This window comes from Canis lupus, chromosome 5 (assembly GCF_011100685.1).
Source record: "Canis lupus familiaris isolate Mischka breed German Shepherd chromosome 5, alternate assembly UU_Cfam_GSD_1.0, whole genome shotgun sequence".
Taxonomy (NCBI): Eukaryota; Metazoa; Chordata; class Mammalia; order Carnivora; family Canidae; genus Canis; species Canis lupus.
The window spans coordinates 71,038,663-71,048,988 of NC_049226.1; the positions used below are offsets into that span (position 1 = coordinate 71,038,663).

The 10,326-nt window shown below is 56.5% G+C and overlaps 1 protein-coding gene and 1 long non-coding RNA gene across 3 annotated transcripts in view; one reads left to right on the forward strand and one right to left on the reverse strand.

The window, feature by feature from the left end:
- The window catches only part of CMIP (c-Maf inducing protein), a 231,320-nt gene extending 229,021 nt beyond the window's left edge, over window positions 1-2,299 (reverse strand). The window contains exon 1 of the mRNA XM_038538199.1: window positions 2,000-2,299. Coding sequence (XP_038394127.1) covers window positions 2,000-2,299 — 300 coding nt within the window. The remainder of the gene's footprint in view (window positions 1-1,999) is intronic.
- On the forward strand, window positions 1,988-9,009 carry LOC119871935. Of its 2 annotated transcripts, none has more exons than XR_005360026.1 (6): window positions 1,988-2,069; window positions 3,605-3,779; window positions 5,228-5,323; window positions 5,461-5,582; window positions 7,807-7,906; window positions 8,066-9,009. It is a non-coding gene; the product is annotated as an uncharacterized LOC119871935 (long non-coding RNA). The 2 variants fall into 2 exon arrangements; XR_005360027.1 differs by having other exon boundaries at window positions 5,228-5,269.
- The last annotated feature ends 1,317 nt before the right edge of the window (window positions 9,010-10,326 follow it).

Sequence of the window (10,326 nt, forward strand, 5' to 3'; positions counted from 1 at the left end):
GGTGGCCACAGGCAGAGGAAGGCAGATTTGCCAGCCCACTGGACACTTGCTCATAGCTCCTCCTTCCACATTTCCAACACCAGAACAGGGTTCTGCTGAGACAAATCTGCTCCACGGATGGCCCTCAGTCCCCCGTCCTGAAAATCACAGCTCCTCTCCAGAGAGGCCCAAGCCATGAAGGTGCCACCCACCTCAGTGGGTGAAGGTGGTGCCGGGGCCTCTCGCTGCTTAAGAAACCAGTGGCCAGCCTCAGTCTCTGTTCTCTTCCTCTCTCTCTCCTATATACCTCTTGAGCAATCAGAGTAAGTTGGGGGCGGGGGGGGGGCTCCAAGGCTGGCTTCCCCCAGACCACAGCCAGCAGCAGCAACAGCAGCAGCGCACACTCGGGGCTTCTCCCATGGAGGGTCCCTGTGCCTCTCAACAACTTCCTCCCTCTCCCAGCTCCCCTTCATGTTGGGGGGAGAAGGGTGGTGGTGGCCAGAAAAACAACAACGCACCCCTCTCCCCAAAGCAGGGGAAAATTCTGAAGCCAGAATTGGGGGCTCCTGATCCCAGGCAGGGAACTACTGAGGGCACTGCTTCCTCCCTGAAACACTGCGTGCTGGTGAATTCTCTAAGGTTCTCCCTCCATCAAACGAAAAGCCAAACGCCAAGGCCTGTGGCTCCGGACGGGTTTAAGAACATGTATGAGCCTGAACCCGGGACAGACCGCTTCGCGGCAACCAGCGATCCTCCCTGAGGAAGAAGTCTTTGCAGATACTGCACCAACCTGCCCACAGGAAAGAAAAAAAAAAAAAAATAGGTGTTCTGAGCACGTCGGACCCAAAATTCAGAATAAGAGTCCTCGTGTGCTTCAATGCTTTCGGTAGGGGGGAGTGGTTTCAATGAGTAGGGCTTCTTCTGCTAACTTTTCCCCCTCCCCATTCCTTGGAGTGTATGTCACGGCCTGTGACATACTGCCAAGGGAACATGGATCCCGGGGAAATGTCTACACACGCTACACGTTTGTGACATGCCATGTAAGCGACACCCTGTTTCCTGGCTGGGTTTTCTTGGCACAGGTGTGGGCAGGCATTGGATTCTGCTGCCACCACCACCACCGCCACCGCCACCACCACCACCACCACCACCACCACCACCCCTCCAACAACTGTGCTTAGTAAACAGGATCACGGCCACTCCAGGGGGAGTGTGCATTCTGGGGAAGACCTGCCAGCCATCCGGGGGACGGGATCCCCTCGGCAAGGCTCAGGCCCGAGCAGAGCTGGTGCTTTAAACTGTCCTTGTTGCAAAACACAAAGCATCCTGCTCAGGCTCCTGCCCGCCACCCCCCATCCCCTGCGACCCCACCACCGCTGTCTTCCACCTTGCAGACTGGATTTCAGAAGCACAGGATGACTTCTCTCCTTCTCATCCAGCGGACCCAGTCCCAGCCATATATTCGAAACAATAACAATAACAAAATAAACCCGGCAGCAGAGCGCACGTATACACACACTCCAGACAATGCGAGAGCGGGCCCCACAGGCCAGCTTCCACTCCAGAACTTGGCCGCCCCTCGGCGGGGAGGGGGGTCCGGGACCCCTGCCCTCCCCTGCCCTCCCCTCCCCACCTCCCAGCCTCTCAACGTGCCCAAGAGATTTTTCACAGAAAGGGAAGCAGCCGGTCTTGCCTCCCAGCCTGGGCAGGAAAAAGGCAGTGGAGCCCAGAAAGGGACGGGCTTCTGGAAATCCTCTGGGTTTGGGGGTTTCGAGGTTGTTAGGTTTTCCTTCTTTATTTGCGGGCTTGTTTCGTGCCCCCCCCCCGCCCCCGGCGCAGGTCGAGACGGGCCCCGCGGGCCTTGGGCGAGCCCCCCGGGCCCGGGCTGCGGCGGGCCGGGTGCTGTGCAGAGTTCGAGGTCCGGGTCCCCGAGCGCGGGGGGCGCGGGGGGCGCGGGGGGCGCGGGCGGGGGGCGCGGGGGCTCCGGGGGCGCGGGGGGCCGGCGCGCGGGGCGACTCACCGTGGCGGACGCCAGGCTGTTGTCGGCCAGCGTTAGGTGGTGCGGCTCCCAGCGCCTCAGGAATTTCGAGGTGAGGATCTTGCTGAGGAAGGTCCGCGGGTGCCGGATGACACAGACCTGGATGTCGCCCTCCTGCAGCAGCTTGTACCTCATCCCGTTGCACAGCAGGAGGGCCCGGCGGCACGGCACGGCGCCCGGCTTGGCGCCCTCGGGGGCCGGCACGTCGCCCCCCAGCAGCGGCTTGGTCTCCTCGATCTGCCGGGGGTCGCCGCCGCCGCCCGCGCTGCTGGTCAGATCCATGGCCGGCCGGGCCGGGCCGGGGGCGGGCAGAGGGGGCTGGCCGGGGCTGCCGGGGCGGCGGGGCCCCCGCGCGGCGGCCCGCACCCCCCCACCGCCCAGGAAGGTGGGGGGCGTGGGGCTGGGGGCGGCGGGCGGCGGGCAGCGGAGGGCGGCGGCGGCGGGGGGCGGCGGGGGGCGGCGGGGAGCGGCGGGGAGCGGCGGGCGGCGGGCGCTTCCTCGCGGCTCCGCTTCCTCCTAGCTCGTCGGGTGCATGGTCGCGGCGGCGGCGGCGGCGGCGGCGGCGGCGGCGGCGGCGGCGGCGGCGGGGGCCGGGGCGGGGGCCGGGGCGGGGGCCGGGGCCGGGGCGGCGGGGGCCGGGGCGGCGGCGGGCGTGTCTCGGCCCCGCCGCGCGCTCGTGTGTACAGTACGTGTGTCTGGGCGGCCGTCCGCGGGCGAGTGTGCGGCGGGGGCCGCGGGGGCCGGCTCAGTTGAGAGATTGCAGAAGCCGCTCGGCGCCCGCGCGATTGGTCCCCGCGGGGTCATGTGCCCGCCCCTCTGACGTCAATGGCGGCAACGGCGGCGGCCGCCGCGGCTCCGGCCTCTCCGCAGGCGGGGTCGGCCGCCGGGCCCGGCCGCGAGGGCACGAGGGCGGCCCGACGGGAGGGGCGGCCCCCGGGGAGGGGGCGGCGGCGGACGAGCCCCCGCGGCCCCGGCCTGCCCCGCCCCGAGCGCGGGGGTGGGCGGGGGGCCGCGGGGGGCGGGGCGCGTGACGTCACGGCCAGCCGCGCCCCGCGGGTGCCCAGGCGGGTGCCCGGGCGGGGGCCGGGGCGGGGCCGGGGCGGGGGCCGGGGCCGGGCCGGGGCTCGGCGGGTGCGGAGCGGAGCGGCCCGCCCCGGGCGGCCAGGACCCGGACGGCCAGCGCCCCGGGACGCACGGACGCGGCGGCCCGAGGTGCGGCCAGGTGCAAGCCCGGGGCGGGCGGCGGGACTGCGCGGCCCCCGACACCCCTCCACGCCCAGGCTGTCCACCTGGCTGGCTACAGGGGGCCAAGGCCACGGATGGTTCCTCCAACTGAGACTGTCCTCTCAGTCATCCGGACAATGAGCTCCCGCTGCTGTCTCAGCCGGCGAGACCCCGCCAGCGCCCCCCCCCCCCCCCCCCCGCCTCTTTACAGAGGTCCGCGGGGCCCTGGGCCTTGTGGTCCCCAGGCGGCCCGGGGAGGGACAGACTGCACCCGCCCCCGCGAGTCTGACCCCACTCTAGGGACCTACACAACGGAGTCCTCTGCCTGCGCCAGCAGCGCCAGCTCTTTGCCTCTCCCCTCAGACCAGGCCCCGCACGAGGCTGGGAGAGAACCCTACTGGAAGCACCCTGGTGTCACCGAGGACCTCCAACTCTGCAACAAGGACATGTCCTTTCTGTCTTCGGGAGAGGCACCTAAAGCCACCCAGCAAATGCTCAGCTTCCCCGCCAGGCTTTCTCACAGCCACACACGTCTGCAGTTAATACCATTGAAACCCCCAGATGTTTGCCTTTTTTGTTAAGTGAAGGTGCCTCCGTAGTGAATATGTGAGCGTGTGAGTGTGTATTGAATTGCACGGTGAATGCTGGCAGTTGGCCCACAGCATCCCTGTCGGGGGAATTAGACCCCCACCCCCCACCCCTCTCCCAAGAACAGACAAGATGGAGGGGCTCCTGGCAAGGATCCGATCCCTGGGCCTGGCCGGGGCTGCAGTGGGGGTGGGGAGGCACATAGGGCCTGTGTCTGGAGAGGGGTAGAGCTGTTCTCTCCTCCTGGCCCCCTGCGGAGGCAGTTAGGTGAGAAAATGGGGAATTGGTCAACCCTCCACCATTTGCTGGCAAATTCTGATCTTCGAACTCTAAAGTTTACAGCCTTGAGAAAATAAGCAAGAAAGGGTCAAGCCCACACCCCCACCTCAGGATATAGATGTGGTTTCAGGGCATGATTGTGACCAAAACCTCCAGGCCATTAAGGGGTGGGGTTAGGCCAGTTGTTCAACCCTTTATTGAGCTCTTCCTGTATGTTAAGTGCTCTGCATGCATACAATTGCTCCTGCTCAGAGCAACCACAATCTAGGTGCCATCACCATCCCCTCTGGCAGGTGAGGGTACAGAGAGGCTGAGTAACTTGCCAGGTGCATTTAGCTCATCAGGCTGAGTCTAGGACAATGTAAAGGCAATGACCACGCTGTGCTTAGGCTACAGGAAAAGAGAGGGGACACCTGATCCAGCTATACTGTGGCCCCGGGGTACATGTACTGACTCCAGGAGGTCTTCAGGAATCAGGTAAAGAAGGGAAAAGGTGCTTCTGGAAGAGGGGATGGCACATACAAAGGTAAGAAGTCGGATAACACTCAGCCTGTCCAGGAAACTACATGCATTTGACAAGGCTTGCAAAGTGCCCCAGGCTTGCAGGGCAGAAGGCTAAAAGGTGACCTGGGGCTGAGTGCCCTGAAATGGGACCAGACCAAGAGCAGTGGAAAGCCGCCACATGGACCATACAAGGGAGTGGGTTGTGGATATCACCTTCATCAGGTCACTGGCCACAGCATGACATGGTCAAGGTTTGCAGAGGAGCAACCTGGAGACAGGGAAGTCAGTGAGGAGGCTGTCAGAGTACCCAGGAGGGAGATGATGGGGGCCAACGTGGAGTCACGGGGTAGGATGGCTCAGAGCAGCTGCTGTCCACTTTAGGGACATCCGCAGACCCTCCTCTCCCCATCCAGGGGGCAAACTCCAGCAGGATGAGATTTACCAGGGAGCAAAAATCCCTGATTTCTTCTAGGACCATTCCAGACATCCTCAGCTGCTGCTTGGGTTCGGTGGTTGATTTGTAAACGTTACATAGGCATATCACGATAACAATGAGCAGCATGCCAAGTGCCAGGTACCATGCCAGAGCTTTCATGTTTGTTCTTTCTCCCCCAGGGAGCCCAGAAGACACAAATCATTATCATCCCCCTCTTAAAGGTGAGGAAGTTAAGGCTCAGAGATGATCAGACACCTGGTGGGAATCCAGCCAAGGTGTGAACCCATAATTCCGTTTGACCTAAAATTCCATGCTTTCCCTCCACTCCTTCTTTGTAATGTTTCCCTGTGCAGGTGCTCAGGGGAAAAGTGTTGAATTGATGTCATCTTTAAATACTACTTCTCGGTTTTAGTTTGAAGTGAGTGACACGGAGCCCCCAAGATGCTGCAAGAAGAGTTCCATGAAGGCAGAAGCCAACAGTTCCTGGCTCACGGCAGAGCTAGCTTAGCGCCTGCACGTGATCAGGCTTAACAAGTATGCAGTGATTGATCAATTGATAGTCACACTCACCTATTCCCCAGTGCTTAGGAATGTGCACGCAATAGGACCGGGTCCGTACACTGGGCAGCGTTGGGACTCGGTGGGTGCTTTGCAGAGCACCTTGCCTCCCACTGTCCCAGGTTCCTGACCTAAAAACCAATGAGTCTAACTGCCAGATTCCATCAGAAGCCCCCCTCAACACCGCTCCCCCCAGCTCCCCAACCTCTGTAGGAGACATAGGCCCAACAAATTTCCATGGATGGATCATGTGCCCTAGTGGTCCTTAAAGCCACCAGACCCAAACTCTCCAAAGAACAAGCGAGGCCCTTCCTGGGCCACATGGGTGGAGAGCCCACTCTGTGGCAAGCACAGTTCTAGGAGCTGAGGTTGCAGTGAACGGCAATAAACTGCCCTCATGCGCTCACATCTCCCCTCCCAGGTGCCTGAAGTCTCCCCTTGAGCTAAGAGGGGAAAGACAGAGCTGGCTGCCCACAAAGGAATGTGATGAAGTAGCAAAGTCCCTGGTGGGGGAGGAGAACATGGGGCTGATGGCCAGTCCTAGGAGAGGTCCACCTCAGCCCCCTCCTCTATCACTCCTGCCCCTCCTGGGAGACATGCCTGTAGCTGGGTGGTCTCCTCCTTGGGGTGGTCTCCAGTGGAGATCCCCACCAGCCTTTGCATAGCCCCTTTCTTCTCCTCGCCAGCATGAATGGTGCACAAACCCAACACCCTGTACCCTCTAAGAGGGCAGGGTTCATTCCAGTTTTGCCCATTACTGTGCCCAGTGGTTTACTAGTAAACGTTTAACAGTCAACTTACTGAAAGACGAGAATCTGATTTAGAGCATTTGACTTCCCTGGTGTAAATATTCCCAACATGGCAGTCTTCAAGCTACCAAAGTGCATCACTGAACAAGGAGCTGGGAAGAGATGCATCCATCCCATCATAGTGTATGTCCACATACAGACACAATATCCCAGGGGTCACACCAGCAAACCATGGCTGAGGGGCCAGATTCAGCTCGTGGCTGGCAAAGCATAAAATACCATCTGGCCCTTACAACAGAAAAAATTGGAGAGCCCTGCAATAGGCATAACCTTCAGAACAGAGATACTAATAAAATATAATAGAATGATTAGGAAATGATGAGGTTTAGTACCTTTTAAAAATATAATTTAGGGGCACCTGGATGGCTCAGTGGTTGAGCGTCTCCCTTTGGCTCAGTGTGTGATCCCGGTGTCCTGGGATCAGGTCCCACATCAGGCTCCCTGCAGGGAGCCTGCTTCTCCCTCTGCCTGTGTCTCTCTCTGCCTCTCTGTGTCTCTCATGAATAAATAAATTAAATATTTAAATATACATAAAAAATTTAATTGTAACATTATATAACATAAGCCTGTTTAGTAGCTGTTTGACAACCAACTTGAAAAATTTCTGAGAAACCAACAACCGGCTCTCATGAGCCAGTATAGGGTCAACTCCAAAATGCCCGTGTCTCTAGGGTCCAGCCCAGAGGAGCTACATAGTGATTACTGGTTGACTGGTTCAAAATCAATACCAATATTCAAACTACTAGGCCACACTGCCCTGCTCCATTCTTTCAATTCCATTAAACACCTATCTAGTTGTGCCTCCAGAGTGCCAAGGACTTTGCTAGATAAAGTTAGTTCTCCTTGGATACGTTCCAAGATCCCCAGTGGATGCCTGAAAACACAGATAGTACCAAACCCTATATGGACTGTTTTTTCCTATACACAGATATCAATGATAAAAGTTTAAAAATTAGGCACAGTAAGAGATTAACAACAATGACTAATAATAACATAACAATATAGTGTAATAAAAGTTATGTGAATGTGGTCTCTCAAAATAGCTTGTTGTACCATACTCACCCTTTTTGTGATAATAAGAGATAATAAAATGCCTACATGAGATGAGATGAAGTGAGGTGAATCACATAGACATGTGCTGTAGCGTTGGGCTACTTCTGAACTTTTTTTTTTTTTAATTTTATTTGAGAAAGAGGGAGAGCACAGATGGAGAAGGAGAGGGAGAAGCAGGCTCTCCACTCAGCAGAGAGCCTGACGTGGGACTAGATCCCAGGACCCTGAAATCATGACCTGAGCTGAAGGCAGAAGCTCCACCAGCTGAGCCACCCAGGTGCCCCTACTGTTGATCCTCTGAAAAGATGTCAGAAGGAGGATCATCTGCTTCTGGACAGGGTAATCTCGAGGGTGATCTCAAGTAACGAAGCACGGATAAGGAGGACTTCTGTACTGCAGATCCACTCACACAAGATACTGCCCTCCCAGGGCTCATAGGTGAATGGGGGGAACCTGACACCCCTCCCTTCCAACCACCTGCCCCCCAAAAGAAAAGTATTCCAGGAGAAAAAAAAAGCTCTCTGCCATTCCCTTTCCCAGCTGTGTATATTTTATTGATTTATTATAAAGTGGGGTCCTAACTGAGCCTTTTTCCAGGTCGTAGACATTAAATGAGATCATCAGCATTGGGCTCACAGCCTGGCACAGAGCAGGTGCCCTGGATCCGCGGTAGCCACCTGGCATGGCTACTGTCAGTTTAGAACCGCGCTGACCCGGCCCCGAGCGCTGGCTTTCCATCTATTCCACTCGTCCAGACCTTCCCCACTTGCCCAGTGACTGGCACACTCTCACGACAGCATCTCTGCAGGGTTTCCAGCCTTGGCACTAGTCATGTTTGGGGCCGGACAGTCCTTCCTGGCAGGCAGCTGTTCTGTGCACCCTGAGGTACTTAGCAGCATCCCTGGCCTCTACCCACACACACTAGTAGCAGCCACAGGCTGTGACAACCAGAATGTCTCCAGACAGTGCCTCGTGTCACCTAGAAGGCTAAATGACCCCCCAGTTGAGAACCTGTGGCTTGAAAGAAGATGTTTTCCCGCCCTGCAGCTGGTACCTGCTGCTTCCCAGGCCTCCTGTGGGCTGCCGTCTGCGGGAGCTCATATTGTCCACGCCCAGGCAATCCATGTTCCTCCTCAGATGCCACTTCCCCAGGGGCTGGAGCAGACACAGCTGGCTTCCTCAGGCTGTCAAGGAACACGGGGACCCACAGGATAGAAGAAGTTGCAACCTGTTTGAAGTCGTGTTTTTGGAGCCTCTTTAATGGCATGAGCCCATGCCTGTAATAAAATGCCAAGCACCAAAAGCAGGCAAGAAAATTGTTCTTAAGTGGTCCCAATTTCACACCTACCCATGGCGCTATTTCTTTTGGGGGAACTCTCCGGAAGCTTCGTCTGAAAACTCCGTCTCAAAATTACATCAGCCAGGAGAGCATTCCCAAACCTCATTTTTAACAGGCATGAGACACCAACATAATGGAACACACACTCCATCCTGGTGGCATTTAATGTACTGATCAAATAATAAAATGTGCTTATTCTTCTGCTCTGAGGAGAGGAGTCGTGTTTTCATCCTCAAGTTGATGAACATCCTCCTCCCTCTCCTCTTCTGAGCTGATGTGAAGTCAGCTTATTTTCTAGGCTCATGGTGGGGGGCTGGGAGCAGGTTTCCTCTTCAGCAGTGTGTGATACTGGGTAGCTGAATGATTACTGCACATACCCCCCCAAACTTCTCTGCTTTCAGAGGGCAAAGCTGAGCACCAAAGGAACATGAAGTACCATCCTCTCCCCCTTCCTCTCCTCGCTTTCACTAAATAATTATGTCTGAGGTTAATAAAAAGTATTACAGAGGATCGAGTGTTTACCTGGAACTAATATTTCTTTTTTTTTTTTTAATTTCATTTATTTCTTCATGAGAGACACAGAGAGGGGGTAGAGACTCAGGCAGAGGGAGAAGCAGGCTCCACGCAGGGAGCCCGACGTGGGACTCGATCCCAGGTCTCCAGGACCACGCCCTGCGCCGAAGGCGGCGCTAAACCGCTGAGCCACCCCGGCTGCCTGGAACTACTATTTCTAACACACAATCAGCCGATTGATTGATTGAGTTACCCACGCACAACAGAACCTTAATAGCAGTTATCTCTGGAGTGACGGATCACAGGTCATTTTTTCCACTGCTTAAATCCATGTTATTGAAGTATAATTTACATGAAATAAAACACACCCACTTCAAGGGAACAGGTTGATAAGTGTCAAAGAATGTCTACACCCATGTAACCACCATCTCCATCAAGATAGCAGCACAGGACATTCCCACAACCCCAGAAAAGTCTCTTTGTGGCTCCTCTACGGCGGACCCCAGCCACCCACTTCTGGTCCCAGGCAGCCCCTGCTCTGCCTTCTGTCACTAGAGATAGTTTTACCCCTCCTTGAGCTTCATATAAAGAGAGTCAAAAGAGGGGCGCCTGGGTGGCTCAGTTAAGCATCCAATTCTTGGTTTTGGCTCAGGTAGTGATCTCAGGATTCTGGGATTGAGCCCCGAGTCAGGCTCCTTGCTTATCATAGGTGGTGTTGGGGGGCGGTGTCTCTTGCTCATGGTTGGCGGGGTGGGGGTAAGGTTTGCTTGAGATTCTTTCCCTTTACCCTTCCCCTCGAGCGCACTCTCTCCTTCTCTCAAATAAATCATTAAAAAAATAAAATAAAAACTAAATAGAATCAAAAGTTACATACTCCTTTTGGCCTGACCTCTTTGACTCAGCATGACACTTCCGACACGCATCCACGTTGGTGTGGGTATCACAGTCTCTTTCATAGTTGACTTACTACATCCGTCACATGGGTGTAACACGGGTAGGGGTTTCT